This window comes from Lupinus angustifolius, chromosome LG05 (assembly GCF_001865875.1).
Source record: "Lupinus angustifolius cultivar Tanjil chromosome LG05, LupAngTanjil_v1.0, whole genome shotgun sequence".
NCBI classification, from domain to species: Eukaryota; Viridiplantae; Streptophyta; class Magnoliopsida; order Fabales; family Fabaceae; genus Lupinus; species Lupinus angustifolius.
Window position 1 is genome coordinate 17,568,725 of NC_032013.1, and position 23,536 is coordinate 17,592,260.

General features: G+C 33.3%; 2 protein-coding genes and 1 long non-coding RNA gene across 4 annotated transcripts; 1 reads left to right on the forward strand and 2 right to left on the reverse strand.

Moving 5' to 3' along the window:
* On the reverse strand, positions 1,083-14,781 carry LOC109347940. The gene is made up of 3 exons (XR_002107685.1): positions 14,505-14,781; positions 7,356-7,362; positions 1,083-1,095 (listed from the first exon to the last, which is right to left on the reverse strand). It is a non-coding gene; the product is annotated as an uncharacterized LOC109347940 (long non-coding RNA).
* On the reverse strand, positions 4,452-5,529 carry LOC109347939. The gene has a single exon (XM_019588067.1). It carries the CDS (start codon positions 5,432-5,434, stop codon positions 4,760-4,762), a length of 675 nt encoding a protein of 224 aa, XP_019443612.1. The 5' UTR covers positions 5,435-5,529; the 3' UTR covers positions 4,452-4,759.
* Positions 13,296-19,273, forward strand: LOC109347938 (putative tRNA (cytidine(34)-2'-O)-methyltransferase). 2 transcript variants are annotated; one of them, XM_019588065.1, is made up of 7 exons: positions 13,296-13,559; positions 13,665-13,788; positions 16,825-16,893; positions 17,012-17,070; positions 17,298-17,358; positions 17,476-17,529; positions 18,838-19,273. In XM_019588065.1, exons 1-7 carry the CDS (start codon positions 13,408-13,410, stop codon positions 19,114-19,116), a joined length of 798 nt encoding a protein of 265 aa, XP_019443610.1. In that variant the 5' UTR covers positions 13,296-13,407; the 3' UTR covers positions 19,117-19,273. The 2 variants fall into 2 exon arrangements, with proteins under 2 accessions (XP_019443610.1, XP_019443611.1); XM_019588066.1 differs by having other exon boundaries at positions 13,297-13,558; positions 13,673-13,788.

Below are 23,536 nucleotides of genomic sequence, written 5' to 3' on the forward strand. Positions count from 1 at the left end.
AAACCCATTTTTCGAGTTCTTGGGTAAAATAAGAGTTAGGAAGATTATTAGAAAATTTCTACGGTTGAAAACGTTCGTAACATGCGTATAAACATCATACTAAAATTTCGTAAACAACTAACGGTTAGATTTCTAAGAGACTAAGAACAAAGAAATCAAAACTTACATTGTAGTTCTTGAGAAGAGTGAAATGAAATGCCAAGAGTTTCTACAAGTTGGATGGCTCTTTTAAAAGGATATAGATCTGATTTAGGGAGGGCAAACCAAAGGTTTTCAAGAGTAATGGTGTAATGGGTAGATGAAAGGTTTCCGGAATTTTGTATAAAAGATGAGTATTTTTGCTTGCTTGACAAGCAAGGATCACTCATGAAAGTGAAGTGACCTCTTCGGCAAAACATTCGCGCTTAAATCATGTCCGAGTATTATCGGGTAATACTCGGATGGATATTAAAAATCTTCTGATTTCGGTTTACGGTTAGAATTTCGAACATAGAATTCAAAGTGAAAATATTTAGAAATGCGTCATGGACAAATTTGATGTCTATCTTGACTCGAAATGATATTTTGAAGCCAATGGCGCAATCATAATTCAATTCCGAGTTATGGAACTCAAAAACACGTTATTAAGCCATTTTCAAGCTAATTTGGTTCCGACAGTAGTTCAAAAACTTTTCGTCACAAAAAATTACGAAAATTTACCACAAAATAGGAATTCACAAAACAAGACTAACACTCAGCTACAGTTTAGCCAAAATCATTACCGGTTAATTTCTAAAATTAATTTTGTTAAAATAAATAATTAATAAAATACATATCGAAATTTCACGGTGTTACAGCCAGAACCTTACTCTTCCAATCAAAACTTCCTAAAGCTTTCTGGTCTATGCAATTAAACATGTAGTCTCTCATAAACAGACTGCCTACTCCAAACCTTCAACACAAGTCACCCTATGAGCATCTTAATAGTAAGCTACCCAGGGCTAGAAAATGCTTTGCCAGTACTCTAGCACAACATAGGACCAAACTTGACCACAGGGCTAGAAAATGTATGTTTCTTGGTTTTAAGGACACTACAAAGGGATACATCCTTTTTTACTTAAGGAATAGATAGATCTTTATTTCTAGGCATGTCATCTTCCATGAGCATATTTTTCCCTACAACACCAAACAGACCAAGGACTACTCAACTACACCCATAGGGAATGATGACTTCAATTTTCTATATCAAAACCCAAATGTCAATAAGACAATGAACCAACAATACAACAATCCGTCTCTAGAACCAATAACAATGATTAAACCCTTAGCACTCCCACTGATTCTAATAGCAATAGTAATCATATTAGAAGATCTCAAAGGAATATGCATGCCTCTACTTACTTGCAAGACTTCCATTGTAATCTTCTCTCTTCTAGCCATACCAAAACTGACAAATCAACCAAGATTTGTCACCCTTTGTCCATTGTTCTATCTTATAACATTGTCTCTTCTAGTCACTTGAAACACATCTTGTCTATCCACACTAACCTAGAGCCTAAACACTATTCTCATGCAGTGAAGCACCAACACTGGATAGAGGCTATGCATAATGAATTGAATGCCCTCGAGATTAATAGAACTTGGAGTATAGTTGACCTACCACCTGATAAAACACCTAGAGGATCTAAATGGTTTATAAAATTAAGTATAGGTCTGATGGCACAATTGGAAGATATAAGGCAAGATTAATTGCCAAAGGATACAACCAAATAGAAGGCCTTGACTACTGTGACACTTTTGCCCCAGTTATTAAACTTACCACAGTAAAACTCTTGTTGGCTATAGTAGCCTCACAAAATTGGCTTGTACATCAACTAGATGTTAACAATACCTTCTTACATGGTGAACTATTTGAGGAAGTTTATATGACAATTCCTCAAGGTGTCATGTGCACCACACCAGACAAGGTTTGTAAACTTCACAAGTCTTATGGCTTAAAGAAGGCTGGAAGACAATGGTTCACTGGGTTAACCAAATGTTTATTATCCATTGGATACATCCAATCACACCATGACCATTCTTTATTCACTAAAATCTTAGGCTCTGTTTTTACTTCCTTGCTCATATATATTGATGATTTTGTTTTGGCTGAAAATAGCCAAAAGGAAATTGATTTGGTTAAACTTTTCTTGGACACTCACTTTAAAATTAAAGATCTAGGCTCAATCAAGTATTTCCTAGGCCTAGAGATTGCTAGATCCAAATTGGGCATCACTATATACCAAAGAAAATATGTTCTTGATATACTTACAGATATTGGTTTCCTAACATCAAGACCAACACCAACACCTATTGCGAAGACCACCAAATTGCATCGAGACACCTCAGCTCCTCACTCTGATCCATTTTTTGCCACAAAAAATGCTAGTTTATCAGTAACTTTCTTCACTCAGAATAACTTGGTGAAGGAAGTGCTGCCTATGAGTATATCATTTATAGAACTGATTAATATCAAGGGCGTGAATCAGGGAATAAAAAGTGGCCTTGCAGCAGGTGTTCCAATACACCATTCTTGATATGTACTTGAGGAATAAGCTGCATTAAAAAGGAAGGACCTGTCGAAGCTCCTAATTAGTGGGATCTATGGAGGGTAAATGTATGCAGTCTTATCCCCATAGGCGAAGAGTTTGTTTCCAGGATTTGAACAAGAATAAGTTGCATTCATGAAACAAAAATATTCAAGACATTTTCTCCTTGTTGCATGCCACTTCAATAAGCAAAGAATGTATATACCAAGATGGTCTATTTGATTACTAACAGGATGACTCAATTTTCATGTGAAGAAAAAGAAAGGGAAAATGGTGTGATGGCAACTGAATGCAAAAACTGGAATCTTCCGGCACCTAAATAACTTGATGGGATGTTCTTAACATGCTACAGTAACTGTCATTGATCAACAATCCCAAAAGCTTAAGCTATTAGGTGAGGGTACATAAATGATATTACATCTCACATCTTCCCTCACATAAGAGCCCTTTTGGGCTTTAAGTGCCCACAATGAACAGATCCACTCTACCTTGTGCTGCAATTCAACTTTAATTTTAAAAAGTGGTAGCAGCAAAGATCAAACTTTTGACTAATTGATGGCAGAGGCCATTAGGAGAAGGCACATGGATGGTTTTATTTATATCTTCAACACAAACAAACTCAAGTTCATGCCCTGCTTAATCTTCCTCTACTTACTTTCTGTGATGGAAGGGATAAGTCAAAATGAAGTGGCAAGCATCTATTTAGATTAGAAAATGAAAATCAAATTGAACAGGAAAAATCTATAAAAAAATTCAGAAAATTTTAAAGATGTAAACAACACCACAAACTAATACAACACTAAGTTGTACAACTTTCATAAATAGAGATGGAAAAGAATTGCAGGAAATAGTGAAGATAGATTCAGACTGAGAACGGATCAACAAAAAACATCGACGAGGAAAGAAACACTGAAGAGAACTTAAACATATTATACATGAAAATCACAGTCATAAGGACATAATTAAATGTAAAGAGCACGCATTAATGAAAAAACATTAAATCAGGAAAGGACAAGGATCAAGGTCATAAAGAGAGAAAAATATAGCCTGACGGAGAGTTAGAGAATACAAGATAGCATATTATATGCAAAATATAAAATGACTATTTAATAATGACACTACCACATAATCCCTACCAAAACCTGCATTTAGCAGGAATATAAACCACAAGCCAAATGCCAGCATTAATTATGAAGTTTAAGAAGTAATTACCAACATCAAGTTGTCATTCTGTTTTTTTTTTTGCTCAGTGCCATCCGATGGTGCTTCTGTTGAAAAATCCCTCAGCATTCGTTTATTCTTCATCCTCATCGGCCCTTAACTTTATAGGGGGTGGTACCAGTTTTGACAGCCACTTTAAACTGAAAGGTAGTTTGCCACTGGAACCACCATGGGTTATTCAAGTCCACAGAAGTCTTACTAATGGAGGGATTAGGTGACAAAGACTCTGAAACAAATTTAATTTGTTTAAAAACTTCTAGTTTGCTCCCATTCTTCAACTTCTCCTTCTCTTGTTTAAGTTGCTTGAAGTTCTCCTTCACTTGTTTAAGTTGCTTGAAGTTCTCCTTCACTTAGTGGCACCTTGTCCATTAGTTGACACCCAAATAATGCAGTTTACAGCAATTCACTGTCTGGCAGACAAACCGAAACTTTTTGACAATGCAGTTGAATCTAAATCCAACTTTTCTATTTCTGAAATCTGAATATATGGTATCAACTAAAATTTTAAAGAAAAATAGTGTCGACAAATTATAAATTCCGTGATCGTTTGTGCTAAGAATACAAATTATAAATTCAGCACAATAGTTTATATTTCAAAACATAAACTGATGAACAAATAACATTTCCTCATTCATAACAGACAAGTGTTAAGAGTTGGTAACAGAAGCAGTAACACAAATATTATCATATTAAATTTCCCTAACAACTCATAAATAAACAACATAGTAGAAAACAGTACTAATAGTTTTACATCATAGGATCCAACTCTATCAAAGTTCTTATTATACATACCCTCTACATCTCTATAAAGATGCAAACTTATTTACAATAATACACAACACAGACCATTCATATTAAGGTTTTAAATTTACATCAACAATTTAAAACCATATTCATTCATATCTATATATAAGCACCATCCTCATTCATCATTTTCTTCATTGGTTCAGTTGCATCTCATAGAATCAAAATCAGAACATGTTCAAAAACATGCGAATTTTGTTCGAGAACCAACCTTCATCTCCATGCACCTTGCGATGAAGAAGGAGATGGTGCTTACTAGGATTCACCTCCGGAAACCGCATCCTGGCACCGCCTTGAAACCTCGCCCACCGTGTCGGGATCTGGCGAACAACACCGCGGTTAGACGGATCGACGGCGGCATCACTCATCACGATCGCATCGTGGCCGTAGGGGATCGGACGGCGGTGGCCATGGCGGCAGCGGCGCTTTCCGGTGCGGAGGGATAGCGATAGAGGTAACGGATTACGAGGGACGTGACGGTTGATCGGACGGAAAGTGACGAAGGTTAACGGTACGACGGGATCTGCTGTGTGGAGGGAGAAGGAAACGGTGTCGTGTTGGTGGATTTCGTTTGCGTTTTCGGAAACGGTGTCGTGTTGCTGAATCTGGTTTGCGTTTTCCGAAACGGTGTCGTGCTGGTGGATCTGGTTTGCGTTTTCCAAAACGACATCGTGTTGGTGGAACTGGTTTGCGTTTTCGGAAACGGTGTCGTGTTGGTGGATATGGTTTGCGTTTAAGGAAACGGGTATGGAATGAGGAAAATAGTGATGGATTTCACGCGCGCGTGAGAAGGTGAAGAGGAGGAAGAGGAATATAGTAACGGAAGCAGCGAGTGTGGCCATGGTTTGGAGGAGGTATTGAAGTTCTTAAGGTAAGAAAAAGAAGGGTTTAGGTAAATATACTGAAATGGAAATAATGGGGTTGGAGAAATTTCTTCCCTACTCCAAATCACACGCTACAAGACTTGACTTTGTTTTAGCAAATCAAATAGCAAGTTATCTATTTATTTGAATGGATGGTACAGTAATTTTTTGCCGCATGATTAAGAATACAAATGTTATTTTATGTTAGTATAATTAAAAATATACATGTTACGCATATATTCGTATGGTTAAAAATATATATGTAACATGTACAAATGAAAAGTAATAATACAAATGAATAATGAATGAGACATTACTTGTATATAAATTTTTACAATATTAGTACATAGGAATAACATTCATTATTTTTTGTGTAATGTTTATATATTTTGAGTAATTTATATACACTTAGTATATTCACCTCTTATATTGTCAGTTTTGTTGGGTCCCATAGGACTCCGTAACTTACCTAGAAGGAGTGAATATGTAATACGGTATATAATTATTGTTGCTCGATAAACAAATAGATTTTACAAATCCACTCATTGTTTAATCGATTAACACCAGCTATAATCGATTAACTCATTCTACAGATAATAGATTAACTAAAGAACCTAATCGATTATTCAGTTCTTGTTCTATGAAAACAGTTTTCTTTGATCTCCAATATTATCAAGATTTTACTAAACTTATATGCATGTCAAGTTAAGTAAATCATGTAATAAAATGTAAAGAGTTAAGGGTTGAGAAGAATGAGATACAGCTTTTATCCTGGTTTGTTTGTGGGTCTACTTGCAAACTACATCTAGACCTCCCATTCTGATCTTGAGAGATTTTTCTTCACTATTGAATATTAATGTTTCTTACAAACACAATTTTAATACAACACAGAAGAACTCCTTTCTTGGATCCGTTGAGCCCTAAACCTGGTTTGACCACTCAACTTTCCTACTAGGATACCATACTATTCGTGATTTTGGCCCCAACCGATTTCTCGCTCTACTCAAGACTTCTTGCCTTGTGAAGACAATCACTATTACCTAACCGCAATTAGGGTTTTCCCAAACCAATTCTCTTTCAATGGTGATACTAAACACACCAAGAGAATATGTTTATGCATTGTCTAAATCTTTCAAGTTATTGATACACATATGTGTGCAGAATAATCACTATTCTAGAATATAAGAACTCTTCTACAAATCTCACAACTCAGAATATAGAAAATGTGAGATGCAAGATTTCTTTTACAAAAGATATGACAATGAAGCTCATTGGAAATATTTCTAAAGATTCTCCCTATTCTCTTTTCCAAAAGAACACTTTGAAAATCTCTCTAAAAATATGAAAGTGAAAGAGCGATGATTTTCAGAACAATGTGAAATCTGTTTTTCGTGTGTGCTCTAACTTCTATGAATGTATGTTATATTTTTTGAGCAATATGAAAAACTTGGGTTAATATACAATTCTATTTTTTGTTGTGTATAGTCGATTATTATTAAATTTAATCGAATAACGATTCTTTAAAATACAAGAAACCATAAATTTCAACAACCCTTAATTGATTAAACCCATACTTAATCGATTAACGGATTCCTAAGATTTCAATGCTTAATCGATTAAAGGTTTTTCTAAAAGATATTTCAATATGATATGAACCTCCTATATGATTTGTAAAAGTATGATGCATGACTTTGAATGATGTATGATTTAAAACTCTTTTTAAATGCATCAGAGTCCTATGATCATGTATGTATGCATGTGCATGTAAATCATGTATGTATGCATGTAAGTCTCATTTTAATTATTACTGATTTTAGCTTGCGAGACTTCCATTAGGGTTCACTCTAGCCTAGCCACTTTCTAAGCAAACATCTTTAAGACCTAATAAAGATATAAAAACACTTAACCTATAAATCTTCTTGAATGCTTTAGCTTGTATGAAGTTGACTCTTGACTTTGTTGTTTGTTGATTTTTTTCATCCCTTCAAACTTGTCCTTGATATACAATCATTGTTGTCGATCTTTATCTTTATCAAACTTTGTCTTTCATCAACATTTGTCTTCATCAAAATTTATGTAATACATACTTACATACATTCATTTATGTATGCTTGCATCTTCACGTATATTTACTTTTTGTCGTTTTTCCATGTATCTAACTATTGTTATCATCCCTAATGTTTATTTAGTAACACATCATTAGAATATATATATATATATATAGGGTATGAATGTATGATAATATGAGTGAAGTTTTTTTCTTAAAATATTATGTTACTATTGTATATCCAAATTTTTAGACTAAACACTTATATTTTAATTTGCTAATACAATTCTATTTCAAGGCCCTACCATTCAATTTATGTTATTTTTCCTTAAAATATTTTTGTGGTACTCTACCCTCTTAATTATTAAGTTCTTAATTTTCTTGTCTTCCTATGATAGTAGCTTTAATAAGTAGGCATGAGAAATGAGAGGCCCTGAGAAAATACGGTCATGAGAACTCAAAAAGGACAATCAAAATAGTGATGAGTGATGCATCTACGATAACTAGCTATAGAGACATTGATACTTAGAGCAACTATAGTAGTTATTCTTAAGATTGTTCTTAATGGAATAAGAACATTCTTACTTTGTTCTTCATTATGTCATTCTTATTCTATAACTTTTGTTCATAAATAAGAACAATTATTGATTGTTCTTACTAGGGATGTTCAAATCCAGACCGATCCAAAAATAAAACCGATCCAAAATAGATCGAAACCCCAAAAACTGAATATGTTTGGATTATATTATATATTTTTATTAAAGACCGATCGGTCCGGTCCGGTTTTCGGATTCACGTCTTGGATCCAAACCGATCCAGACCGGGCCAAAATTGTTTAAGTATGTAACCATTTTTAAGCATCTTCCACACTTAGCTTATGTCCAATTCCTAAATTATTCGTTGATGCTTAAATTGTTTAAATGTTGTCTTAGTGGTTATTGTTGTTAATACTAATGAGACTATTGTTGTTGCTGATTACTTTAATATCGTTGTTTACTTTATTGTTATTGTCTTGCTGTTTATTGCTACTGTTTACTTTACTGTTATTGTCCTGTTGTATATTTATGCTGTTTATTTTTAATGTTGTTGTACACTTTTTAAATGTTGTTGAACATTTTTTGGGTGCTTAATGTTTAGTAACTTTTATGGCACACACCTAATGTTTAAGGGAGGAGAGAGGTAGATGTTGGGAAAATGTAAATGTTGTGGGACCAAATAAGAATAGGAAAAATAGATGTTATTCTTATTTCATGAAGAGTTATAATAAATTATAGAATAATGTGTGAGACCCAAATAAGAATGAAGATGATGTTTATCATTGTGGTTGCTCTTATAAAAAATAATTTTGGATGGCACGGTGCTTATTTGATATGCACGCCATAATTTCTTGTGTGCAATGGCATTGAAAAATGTGGGATCGAGTCATGTGATATAATAACAACCTAAAGCACATCTTTTGTTCTATAATTTGTGTCACTCCATGTGACATAAACTATTATTAGTCAGAAAAATACTTAATAATTAAATGCTAACTTAAATATATTTTTTCTGACCAATCACAAGTCTATGGTAAATGGAATGGTACACATTGTGAGACATGATATGTTTACGCATAAAAACCATGTTTGATGACACTTATTTTATTGTATAAGAAAAGAAGAAAGTCATGGACGGTGCATGCCTAATCATACGCAGTTAAAATTGAACAAAGATCTTCTCCATTAATGAAGAGACAAATGATTATTTCTCACTTTATTTTTAATAGTAAAAATGTAACTTTATTATCATTGAAAAAAATAAATGTGTCATTAAAAATTGTATTTCCTTTATTTATTGAAGCACTTTTGAATCCTATGTCATTAAAATTGCATTGAAGAATATAATATTTTCACATTGTACAAGTAACAAGAAGCAAAGTATTATACAAGTAAGAACTTCTTATAGTGAGTAAAAATAGAGAGTGTGAGTAAATTTTAAAGAGTTTAGAGTGTGTGACAAATACACTAATTTAATTTTGTGTTTCATCTCTATTATTCGATACTATATGTTATAGTATTTGAAAATGAGGAGTCTCACTGGGAAATACTATATATGTACCTATTGCGTGACAAGAGTATGGATGACAATGAAAATCGAACATGTGGGTACTCGCCCAAACCTAACCCGAACTTAACGGAAAAACATGATGTGAATGGGTTTGAGTTCGAGTTTTGACCGAGTTTAATTTTCAGGTTCAGGTTTGGTAGAGTAAAGACCTACCTGAACTCGCCCTGAAGTAATGTAATTGAATTTAAAATTGAAAGTTCTATCATGTGCCCATCGTTTTTACTTTTAAATTTCTAATTTTACTTTACATACTATTGACTCTTCCAACATAAAATAAATGAAATATTACAAGAGAAAATAGAAGTGGTACAGAAAAATGAAACAAAAATGATATCATACTTTCCTTAGTACATTTATTATTTTCGAGTTTTTTTATCGGGTTTGGGTTACCCGAAACCTGACGGATTCGAGGATGATATATTTATTTTTAACTCCATTGAGTTTAGGTTCAGATTCCGGTTTGAGTTTTCAATTTCAGGTTTGGGTATGTACAAATCCGACTCTGATCTCCCTGTTGCCATTCCTAGAGAAGAGTGTGGAAATGATTTTATAATTATCCTATATATAGTGGAATATTTTTCGGAGATTGTCCGGTGTTTTTCCTTGTCATTTCAGAGTTTACACATTAAAATTTAATGTGTCTTTTTTCTTTACCTTGCACACGTTTGTTTCCGTTGTGCTGCAGAGTTAGGGATGATAATAGGTATCGGACTCGTAAGTACCCGCATATAATATTCACAATGGCTCGGGTGTGAGTTCGTGTTTTTGAACCCGCAGGTAATTAAGACCCGAGATTTTGAGACCTTCTGTTGGACGGGTCTGGGTCCGGATAATGAGGTATTCAGACTCGTAGCTACCCAACCCACTATTCCTTCATATATATATCAACATAATTATAAGAGAATAAAGTATCTCCTCATACAAGGAGATAATTTGTCTCATCAAGCCAGTAAAAGTATGACATGTGTACTGATTTGATTAGTTTTAGAAATATTTTTGTAGAAAATGATTAAACATGACACATGTTATGATTTTAGTAGCCAGAAAATATAACTTATCTTCTTGTATCAGAAGATATTTTATTCTCTAATTGTAATATCATGTTAATTATGATTGTAATTTTATATTGTTAATCCATAATTGTAATATCATATTAATTTATAATATTGATTGTTATGTTGTTAAACAATGATGTTATATTGTTAAAGAGTATGATATGATCTTATATTGTTAATTCATATACTTAACCTACTGCTATGTTGATTAAACATTTCTTACTAAATTAATTTTACATCATAATAATGTTGAAGTAATGACTTTGTTTTTTATGTTTGTTTGAGTAAAATGAGTTATGTTTAATAGACAATTTAAATTATGTTTAAAAATTTAAATTATATTTTATAATTTTTTCTCTTATTAATTGATTAAATAACATATAAGATTGTAGAAAACAAACACACAGTTACGTGAATTTCTCACAATTATTTTTAATATTTTTGAATTTGTAGGTACCAGCATATCCGCTTGGTACCTAAAGACCTGCAAGTAGTAGACCCTGCGAGTATTAACATAGGTCTGTGGTGAGTCTGAGTCCAAAATGAAGTAACGATACAAGTTTATATAATTCACTATCCGGACAAATCCAGACCCATTACCATCCATGTGCAGAGTTTATAGATCTATTCCTATTAGATCTATTTTAGTGTATATTGTTACATTACAATATCATTTAATTTAAACTAAGAATTGATCTCAACTCTAGTATAATTTATTTGGGATTAATAAATGGTAAGTTAGTACTGCTTGGTGCTAATAATTGGTTACACTTACACCCGATTGAGAAAATTGCATTGCAGATAAAGTTTTATGTTATGTCTAGAGGGTGTTCTCACTTTTGTTTTTTATGATTAGACTCTATGAATCTATTGCCATTTTTGAATAAATTTAGTTGTTAAAATATAAAGAATTTCTTCAATATGTTTAGATCCATATTCCTTTTCTATCTGATTTAATTTACCATGAAGATTATTTGAAGAGAGAACTTCCATAATTGGGGATAAGAGGAGACCGAATGTGTAATAAAATATTTTTAAAAGCAAAATAATATAAATTGATTATAATTCCCTAGAAATAGAGTTCTGTGAGCAAAATATGATTTGATATCATTTATAATATAAAAAAAATGTAAATATAAGTTTTTAATTCAAATATTTGGGTATATAATACTAACATAAAAATTAATTTTACTCATGTTAGATTATATATATATGATTTATAACCATGAAAAATAAAATATCTAAAATTCTACTAAAGCAATGAGATATAAGATTCTACGTTGTTCATTAATGATTGGCTTGGAATCATAAAATATATATAAAGAATTTGTAATAAAATATCCTATTATTGACGAAATCATTTTTCTTATCCTCGTCTTATTTCCTAGAGAAAAATTTATTATAGAACTTGATTTTTTTACCTTTTTGTTAATCCAACCCAACCTAACTTATAGTTTTGTGTTAGATTGTTCCGTTAAGTTGATTTGATTATATTTTTGGAGATAGAGACATGATTAATTTTGTTCTAACATTTGTCTTTGGCTATAACTAAACAAATGGTTGAATGAATGTATGAATGTTGTTATTTTGAACGAAGGAAATTGATTTGGAGGATATTATAGATGAGATAAAACTTAATTTTTGGATCTGGATCAAAGAAAAACATAATCATACAAATATGTATTGGCTTGAATGAACTTCTAATCTAATTCTAAGTTTACACTCTTATTATAGAGGACTTTCACCCCTTCTCAGTTTTGTAGGGTTTTATGTCTTGTTATTTTTGTTGGAAATGTTGTAGATTAGGATGACGTTATGTATATTTTTTTCTTGTAAGTATTATTATCTTTAAAATCATTCCTGAAAAAGAAAACAACTTCAACGATCCAATTGATTTATGCTATAATAAACAAATAGATTAAAATATCTTTATATATTATGAGATAAATTATCTCATTCAGTCACTAAAACCATAACATGTGTTATATTTAACTATTTTCTAAAAAATTAATTATAAAAACTAAAAAAATAAGATATATCATAATTTTAGTAGTTAAAATAAATAACTTATCCTCAATATAATAATAACTTATTCATGACATGTAATGTTGTACACAAATCTAGTTCCTCACTCACCTTAGCTATACAATGTTTTTTTACCATTCCAAACTATTGTCATTGTCAGTGTGTCAATTAGCACTTTTTAGTACTCAAACAATGATTGAACCTTCACTCACCCTTGAATCTTATTTGAACACCTATTTGGCCTAAGTAACACTAGTTCATTCTTCTATCTACATTGTCTATTTTTTAAATAAATTTGTAAGCAATTTTATCATTTATGCGTTAAACCAAATAGAGCTAGTGAGTGGTTTAAGGAGTTTGATTTTTTATTTGGATTATATTAATAAGTATCTTATGGACGAATAATTCAATACTTCTGGAAATATTAAATAATCCCAAGTAGAAAGTCACTCACTCTCTTTTTTAATGGGGTAAATATTAAATAATATCTTGATGATATATACTACTAATATAAAGATTAATATTTCATTTACTATATATTTATATTTTTTTAAGTGATGTATAAACTCATACTCTCATATCCCGTTTCCTGTACCATTGGATTTGTAGCCTATCTCAAATTACACACTCTGCAACCGGGAGTTGAACGAATAGATAGAGAGTAACAAAGCAGCAGAGAAGCAAAGAGGTGAAGCTTAGTGTGAGTAACGGCAATATCCATGGACATTACTGCCCTCAAATCTTTCAACTTCGTAGTAGCCACCTCTCTTCATTTCCGACCCAAATTCTCTTTTTTTCGTCCTTTCACTTTACTTCCCTTCAAACCCAAACCATTCCCCTCTCTTTCTTCACCTCGACTATACTCTTTCAGTAATCATTCCCCACATCTATTTTCACTTTTCTTATTCAATTTTATTTTTCATCGTTAATTTCCCTTTTATTATTTCTACGACTCTAATGTTGTTGTTTTTTCACATGTTACAGATGCTGCTTCTTCTTCTGGGATAAGCAAGGAAGGTACTTTGCCTCCTGGTGCTGGAGAGGGACTGAATGAATCATCAAGTTCTCGGGTTCTCCAGGTTGTGCTGGTCTCCCCTCAGGTAAAAATTAGTTAGTATAACAAGTAAGTCCAAGAATAGTTCAGTTGTTAGAGCGGTCAAACATAAAGTGTTAGCATCTTAGTTCAAATCTCGATATCTGCAATAAAAAACTTTGTCTATAAAAAAAGTATAATAAGTAAGTCCAAGAGTAGCTAAGTTGTTAGAGATGTCATACATAAAGTCTGAGCATCACAAGTACAATTTAATTCTAGGGAATGAGGCAAGGTCACGAGTTCAATTTCTGTAAACATGTGGACTTTAGGAAGGCATTGGGAAGAGGGTGTTGGACTGTTGGCTACTTGGCTGTAGGCCAACATTCTGCCTTGGCAGGTCCGGGTGTGCTGAAGTCGAAGTGAAGTCAAACTATAGGTTTGATTCTCGAAAAAGGCGCATACTGTTGAGGCAGGTGCTGAGAGGGGGACTGTTTGCTATGTGCCAACACTCTATTTGGAAAGGCCAAGGTAGGGTCAAAGTCAGATCAAACTATTGCACTTGCTAATGGGTTTAATTAAAAAAAGTCGTGCCTCACTGCCTTGACTAAAAGCTTTAGTTTTTGGTATAGTGGTAAACATTTGATCCAACACATAAGTGAATGATTCATAACTAAGCTGTATGCATCTCTTTGTAAGCTTTGTTACTTCATGAAAATGCACTATAAATGCATTGGAAAACTTTCACTGGCCTATCACCATTAGCATAGGCATGGAGTAATCCACCCATTAGCAAGTGCCTTAGTTTGATCCGACTTTGACCCTACCTTGGCCTTTCCAAATAGAGTGCTGGCACATAGCAAACAATCCCCCTCTCAGCACCTGCCTCAATAGTATGTGCCTTTTTCGAGAATCAAACATATAGTTTGACTTCACTTCGACTTCGGCCACGGGCCACCATCCCTCAAATGAAATAAGTTTAGTATACTTCAATGCCTTGCAACAATGCTGGATTTTTTCGTCCATGCTAGTGTAGTGTGACAAAGCATGCAACCACCTATTCTTGACCAAGTATGCATTATCAAAATTTTGCAGGTGCGGCAACATTCTTGGCAATAAATTTTTTTGCATGACTTTGTCAGGTACTTCATATTCATGTCTTGGTACATGTGTAGACCCAAGGCGCATTGTATAGGAAAATTCATGTGACGTCTCAAGTAGTTTTCTTCTTAGTTTTTTTCATTACAAGCACTACAACTCTTGTCAACACAAAATTCTCTATCTTTTCCTTTCCCTGAAGCGTGTAACAGAACTTTCGAAAAAATTAAGGAGTGTTTGATTACAACACTAGTTCTTACCTTATCTTCAAATTCTAAAGGATTTGTAGTGGATGTGTCTAGATTTAGTTTAGGATGTGCCTTAATGCAAAACAATAAAGTTTTGCTAATGCATCTTGACAACTAAAGAGGCCTGTGCAAAACTATCGTACCCATGATGTGGAGATGGTTACAGTAAGCTTTGCCTTATTAAGTTAGGTACAATGTTTGTATGGTGTGAATTGTAAAGTCAAGCTTGACAATTTAATTCCAAGAATGTTGCCACACTTGTATAAATTTTGATAAGGCATACTGGGTCAAGAATAGGTATGCATGCTTTGTTGTGCTACAGTAGCATGGACTAAAAAGTCCAATATTATTGCAAGGCATTAAATTTTCACATACATTAAGCTTTGTTGTATTTGAGTGATTTCTTCACACCTATACTAATCTGTAAGTTATGCAATGCATTTGCATGAAGGTCAAACCTTATAAATAGATGCTTGTTGTAGCACACTTCTAATACTCCTCTGAATTCATTTCCAAAGTTATTTACAAGTTACATTGAATAAAGGTAAGTCTCCCATTTCCAGAAGGGTTTACACATATTTACATGGTCATGTTTAAGTTATGTAAGTTTCTGTTATAAACAATATGTTGTTTTGCATGTAACAGTCAGGCTTAAGGGATTAAAAGTGCCTAACCCCTAGTCAGTAGCATCCCTTGGAACTAGCACAATTGAATTGGTGAAAAGCCATGTTCTAACCTTTTTGTTTAAATCTCTGTTGTTGTATTAAATAGTATTTGAGTGCTAATAAATTTTTTCTACCTTTTTTTCTTTTTTAAAATGAGCGAAGTTACATGTCAAAACCATCACTCTGTCACTCTCATACTACAAAAAAATGTTGAATGTACTTCCCCTGATAAATTCCTTAATCATATGATAAAAGAATTCTCCAATTCCTAACAGAAAGATTAACATATATGATTATATTGATTAACTATGATGACAACTTTGGTGATCAATCACATATTTTTCAGTTTAATATACTTATTCAGATATATTAAAATAAAAATAATAATCATGAACTGGATTACAGGATTGATAAAAAAGAAAGAAATGAAATTCTTAATCTTGGACTACAACAAGTCTTTTAAATTAAGACAATTTGTTATTGTATTATTATGCTCCGTAAGAAAGCATACATGTGCTAGTGTCTTGCATTTTAACCAATATGAAAATAAGCTGAGATGGTCATTTGGTTTGTGTTTCCTCCCTTTAATTAGAACAGGATATAATCCTATAGGTTAATAACTTGATATTCAATGGTTGTTTACATAACATGTTCAATTGCAGTGATATTGGTGAATAATGTGTTAAAAAGCAGGATGTTTCCCCCCATTATGTCAGCGAGAATGTTTTTGTCTGTTGAAACAAATGATGATTAGTGTCAGGAGAAACATAAAGCAAGCCAAGATAATATTAATATGAGGAATCACTGGTTACTTTCAGCTTTTGTTATTGTGTGCGTACTCTAAAACCAATTAGTTGTTACGTTAATTGAGGATTGGTTACTGAATGAAATGTTGTTGTTTCTTGAATCCTTAGTCGTAGCCTACTTTGAAGTGCTTGTGCATTTTTATTCAAGTGAATATTAAAGTGTACATCACCTAAAAACATATTGAAGTTTTAACATAGTAAATTGACCTCAGTAAACATTTTTTTTGTGCTTTGATTAGAATCACTCAATTTCTGAAGGTGGTTCTGGGATTTATGTTGTCCTTGGCAGATCCCCGGAAACACTGGGTGCATTGCTAGAACATGTGCAGCATCCGCCGTTGGGCTACACTTAGTTGGGGTTAGTTGTGCTTTTTTATGTCTTATAAATTTTTACATTTCATGATTAGTTTTTCTGCTATTTTCATGTTTTGCTGCAAAATATTAATAATAACCTTTGTATTTTTCTACCTTTTCAGCCGTTGGGTTTTAAAGTAGATGACACTAAACTGAAGCGTGCTGGATTGGATTATTGGCCGTATCCTTGGACATATGCTTCTTTATAGTTCAACCTTTATTCTTGCATCTCTCTTGACATTCTAGAAAAAAGTGAAAAACTCCAATACTATGCATTATGAATTCTCTATCGTTGTTAACATGTGTTGATTTTTAAATCTAACACATCTATTAATTTCAACATATCTAATCTTTATATAATCGCATTAGTGTTTTTTTATGTTTTCCATTACAGACACAAAATTACAGATTTGTGGTTGTTAAAATTCATGATTGTTGGGCAGACTTCCAGGATTATTTTAGGCAACAGGTACCTATCATTCCCAATAGATTTCTGTGCAAAAAACAGAACCATTCCCAAAGATAAATTCCTGAAACCTTCATCATACACTTCTTTGACTACACATTTAATCACGGTCTGGTACAGGAGGGTGAAAAGCGGCTGTTAGCATTCACGAAGAGGGGAACTGAAATTCATTCTGTAAGTTTTCCATCGTTACTTTTAATAGTCCCAAAAAGATTGTCAAAAGAAACAAAGAAATCCATTCAAAATTGACAATTTTTTTGGGACAGAGGACCTAGCATAGTCCCTTTAATGGTAGCATTTCTCATACTGATGCCTGATTATTAACCTGTCTTTTATGTCATTGCTTCTCCCAAGGTTTTATTTCAGTCCTTAGTGTCCCTTTCAAAATAAAATTCTGTTTTCTTCTATTGCGCCAAAACTTCAGAGAAACAACTAGTTGACTGATTAAACTCTTGACATACTTGTAAGAATACTGCTTTGAATAAGACTCTAGTTTTTGTATGCTGCTGCGGATCATAATTAATAGGGCAATTCTATTTGCACCATAAGAAAGTCTAGTTATACCACTCTCTTCCTCACCTATCACACCCACTCTCTTGAGTCTCTTCGATATTACCAGGTGTGTTTAGACTTTAGACCCTTTTTCGGATGTGAATATAATTGCCCTAATTAATATCATATAGGATCATATTAGAAATTTATAATTTAGCATTTTTTTACTACTAAAATAAGATGATTAAGTGGAAAAAATCTAAGACTTCTTACATGGATTAGTCTATACTCCAACTTATGTTAGAGAAGGTTTCCAAAATTTGTTTAAAGTAGACCCATTCATCATTTCCCTGTTTGTCTGGGTTGATTGGTGGGAGAAAAAGGAATATGAAACTGAGACAAGGTCTTGGAGATGACTCAATCCCTATGTTTTGGTCTGTGACAGTGGCCTCTTTATGTTTGGTGGGTAGCAATATTGCAAGTGGGTTAATCTTTTTGAATTTGAACATGGTACTTAAAAGACTCTTTGGATGAAATTTGGTTACTTATATTAGGCTTAAATCTGTTTTTGGTCCCTGGAAGTCAATCAAGATTTAGTACTTTTTTTAATGATTATATGACTATGCTTATTATGCATTATGAGTAAATACCTATTGCGGTCCCTCAAAATTTTTCCTATACCAGTTTTGTCCTTCAAAAATTAAAAACCCAAAATGGTCCCAAAAGTATCAAATGTGGGTCAAATTAATTATTTTTAGCATAATTTATGACACCTGATAGAGATTATTTTGACTTACATTCACGATGATTGAGTGCTAATTTGGATTTTTATCTCTTTGCTGATCAAATTGGTAGACCCAAAAATCTTTAAGGACTAAAGTGGATATTCACTCTAAAAAGGATTATCTGCCTTCACTTCCAAAACAAAGCATTATATGGAAATTGAAGAGGGACCAGTAATTAGGATTTTGATTATCTCTTACCTTGCAGGATTTTTCCTACAGAAAAGGTGATTATCTTTTATTTGGTTCTGAAACTAGTGGCCTACCACCTGAGGCATTGCTAGACTGCAAAACTGAACCATTTGGTGGTGGCACTATCAGAATCCCTATGGTTGAAACTTATGTGAGATGTTTGAATCAATCTGTAAGCGTTGGCATAGCATTGTATGAAGCTTCTAGACAACTAAACTACCACCAACTTCAGATACCTTCAGAAAGCTGTATTGATACTGATGAATCAATTATTACTGAAGACATTTTTGCTTGATCATGTAACTGAATTTCATATTTATTTTATTTTAACATGGATAGAATAACACTTCTTGGAATTAATTTCCTTAGTTAATTGTTCTTGTTATGTAAGGTTGTTGGTTAATAACCCAAGAGGGTATAGATTCAAATTATGGAAACAATTTCTCCGCATACTGTTAGAACATGGATTTCTATTGAACTCTTGAAAGATAAAAGTAACAGAATTCAGGGAAAGAGAGAAGAATGCAAAGAATTCATTTATTGAATCTTAGTTGATTAGAAAAGGAGAAGAACTTGTATATATAACCTAAAAGAAGAGGATCACTAAAAACTAAGTACCTAATTATGAAAATAACTAACCTCAAACCGTTATAACTAACATTTAATCCCTAATTAAACTAATTACAACAATCTGAAAGTAAAAAATCAATTGCTTAATGGGTTGCTTGTTGATCAAGCAACTGCTCATAATGCATCCAAGATGCTTGATAAAATGCCAGGCTTGGGTATCTGGTCTGATGTTAATGTGCCATGGTGAGGCCCTAGTGTGCATTTGTGTCTCAGTCAGGTTGGCCTTGTTTGTCTAGGTCAAGGATGTCCCTTGTGTCTCGGTCAAGTTGGCCTTGCTTGGCCTTTTTGTCTCGATCATGGATATCCTTTGTGTTTCGGTCAGGTTTGCCTTGCTTGTCCAGGTCAAGGATGAATCTGGCACGGTCACTGGTGCACAAGTTGGCATGGCCATTGATGCTGTTGGCCCATGTTGTAGCACTGTCTGAAGTGCCACTGGGGCATATGCTTGGCCTTGGCTGAACATCTTCATTCTTAAACACATAGAATAATGTTGCATACATCTACCTTTCTTAAATTCCATTAAGTGAGAGTCTCGTCCACTTTGTTTCCTCATGGGTAAGAAACTAGTCACTTGCAGAGATATATGATTTGCTGTTACTCCCAACAAGTGTTGCTTTCAGTAATCAAACTTTTGACCTTTTGATAATCTATCTGAAGATTTAGTGGGGCCTCACACCATTTGACCAACATCTTGTTGGTAATGTCATAAACATCTTTGATATGTATATTTTGTTGTAATTATAGGGATAAATTAAGAACAAATCAGTTTTTAACCACACCACATGTTGATACATGCTTTTTACTAGACTATCAAATTTCATCAGCTCTTTGTTTCCTTTGTTTTGAATACTCTCAAATTTGAATGTAGAAAGAAGTATATACTTCCAAACAGCCACGAGTGTAGGTCATATTCTTTTTCTACTTTCCGGATGAACTCGTCTGGTGTCACCAAATTATCTCTTTTTTCATTCAGGATGAATCTCTTTGGTGTCAATTATCAAAGACTAAATGCAAGTGCCTATGCATAGTTAGCGATTTGTTAGCAGACAAGATTGGATATGATATAATGTATTATTTTTCAATTTATAATTTGGCGAGGGAACAAAATATGATAGAGCTGAATTAGAAAACAGCATGATTTAATATTGTAATTATTTTGTTCATATCCTTATACCTGAACAACACTTCAACACTAAAACTATTGTCACCACCAAATATGATACAAGATAAGAGTTTATCATAGTCATATTATTATTTGTTTTTATATTATCCTCATCACCAAACTAGCTAGTAGGAACCATGAAAAAAATTACACTATGTATGATCTATCATAACTAATTTTTTATGGCACAATTGTATTAAAATACATGCTAAACAATGACAAGGTCAAATAATGCTAACAATAATTTCGTTATGATTGTGGAAGATTGATGATTTGAACATTTGAGTTTAATATGAGACTATATCCTTTTTATAGGGCAAAGCTCTTTTAATGGGTAACTTGTTCAAAGTAATATGTGCATGAATCTAAACCAAAATTTGATATTGATTCAATAGCTGAGTATAATAATTTCAACTATTCATCATATTTAATGATCTAGATTAATGCAAATTAAGTAAAACATATATTAGTGGAGATCAACCCCTACTACAAAACAAATCTATAAATTCTAATAAACATTATCATGGTGACAAATATCACATATATGTATCACTTGTAAGAAAATCATAAATCATCAATAAGCAAGTAATAACATTGTGATACATCCAATATGTTATCATATGCATGTATAGGAGGATAATGTAGGTCCACATAGATAGCCAACTTCCAAAACCCAAATTCATTTTTGAGCCTCCTATCATGATAACATACCTACAAGGTTCACCAATCGAGATTTCAGTGAGCTAACCGTTGGCTTCTATATGTCTTAAGGTCTAACTACTCTTATATAATATGTTACCATAATAGGCAAGACCGTAGCATGGATCTGAAGTTAGATGTTTTTTCTGATGCACAGGATCTTCATAGAGGCAAGTGTAGAGCATACTAACATATATGTAGAAGGTTATGGTATAAACATTATAGTTTTGGCTTTCAGAAAGATAGAAAGCTTAGAAGGAAGACATGTATATGATAAAACATAAGTTTTATTTTGTTCTTGTTCTAAGTACAATGTGGTCTATGCATTCCTATTTATAGAAGGAATCATACATCTATTTCTATCACGAGAATCTTACAACTCACCATACCTTATCTTACAATATCACACCACACCATTCCCTAGCTTACAACTCAACACACCTCATCTTACATGATAATATATCTGACATCACATTTTATTTTATTTTATAACTCATCACACTTTGTCTTACATGATACCATGTTTTATCCTTACTTTGGATACTTTTGGGAAGATTCATTCTTATCTTGAATTCTAATTTGGAGAGAGATTATAATAATGTCATTCTTCATAGTCTACACCTCCATACATAGTGTACCACCATGGTGGCCATGTCTCTTCATAATGGACTTTCTCTGCCAGCATTATATTCATTATCTCAGCATTAGGGTCTTGAGCATCTTGGTCCACCGGTTCCATCATTGAGTCCATATTTGTAGATTGGTTGATCCCTATTTCATTTTGTCTGGATGAACTTGCTTCACCCACTCTTTGGTAGAACGAGTTATTTACTTGTATTAAGCCATTGCTCCTTTGGAAGTTAGTAAGATTATCACACTGAGTAATGCTAGTGCTCATAGAACTATCTGGCACATATTCATAAAAATTTATCTGACTCAAATGCTTCTCAAGTTCCATTCTGTAATTTTCCACCAACGAGTATGTGTCAAAGGTATCCCAGACATAAGCCTGATTTCTGGAACACGAAAGATTGGTAGCAGGGTGTTGTGAGTAGGGCCTATGGATGATAAAAATGGTTTTGAGCTTTTGGAAATTTCTTGCAGGATATTTCCTTGCTCTAGCGTTTTCTAGAGCATCATTCAATCTTGCTCACCTCCAGCTTAAAGGTGAGAACCATTCTAACAGAGTCCAAAGCAAATGATCATGATTTCAGGGATCAATAAGGAACCTATATGTTGACTGAGTTTGAAAAGCAATGGGTGTGACATACAAAACAGTGGCACACCATGTGTACCATAGTAAATCCTATAAAATGATATATCTACAGTGAGGATTGATTGAGATGACATTATTGAAAGGAACCCCTGGATGGAAAATATTTTCTTGAAAACTATCTTTGCAACCTATAAGAGCTTTATGCAAAAAATAATGAAGGCGATTCTTTGCACACTCTTTAAGTTTTCCAGGTGAAAAGGATAAATCTACTCATGGAGGGAGGTCTTTGGTTGTGGAAGCGTACTCTGGTAAAAGATTGACCATTAGGATTAGCAGGAAAATATTAACAGTGGTGATGAGGCTGATGGGTTTGCTTGGTATAGAGAGGAAATCTGGGACTGAATTTTGATTTCCTTTAATGTGTTTAACACTAAATCATATCTAGAAAACCAACTTTTCAACTTGAGTATCTGAGGATCATGTGACATCTTGTTTTTTAATTCTAGAATCTTGGGAAAAGAGGAATTGTCCATTTGTACTTCAAATGTATGGCCTCTGAGATAAAAATCAAATTTCTAGATCCCGTACTTGACAACAAGAGCCTCTTTATAGATAGTATGATGATGTTTTTCTTCATCCTTGAATTGGCCACTGGCATGCCCACAATAGTACATTCTCTTTTTTACTTCTTCAATCAAGACTGCCCCCCCCCCCCAGAAATGATTACTTGCATCAGTTTGCAAGATTCATTTGTCGGAGATTGGGATTTTAAGTGTTGGAGGATTTTGAGCAATCTTTTTTAGTTTCCTTAACCGCTTCGGCTTGTTGTGAGCTCCATGGAGTAATATTCTTCTTCAACATGTTGGATAGTTGGCTTGTCCATTTTGCCGCATTGGGGATAAAATCCCGAACATAATTGAGAATTCTAAGGAACTGTTGAACTTGTTTAGTCGAGAGATTTTCATCAGGGAAATTTAGTAGTTCTTCTACAATATGTGGTTGAGGTTG

Coding starts and splice junctions, on each gene's coding strand:
- LOC109347938 (XM_019588065.1), top strand. CDS start 13,408: ATGGACATTACTGCCCTCAAATCTTTCAACTTCGTAGTAGCCACCTCT. Junction 13,789..16,824: donor TTGTGCTGGTCTCCCCTCAG/GTAAAAATTAGT, acceptor TGTCCTTGGCAG/ATCCCCGGAAACACTGGGTG. Junction 16,894..17,011: donor TTGGGCTACACTTAGTTGGG/GTTAGTTGTGCT, acceptor CTACCTTTTCAG/CCGTTGGGTTTTAAAGTAGA.
- LOC109347939 (XM_019588067.1), bottom strand. CDS start 5,434: ATGGCCACACTCGCTGCTTCCGTTACTATATTCCTCTTCCTCCTCTTC.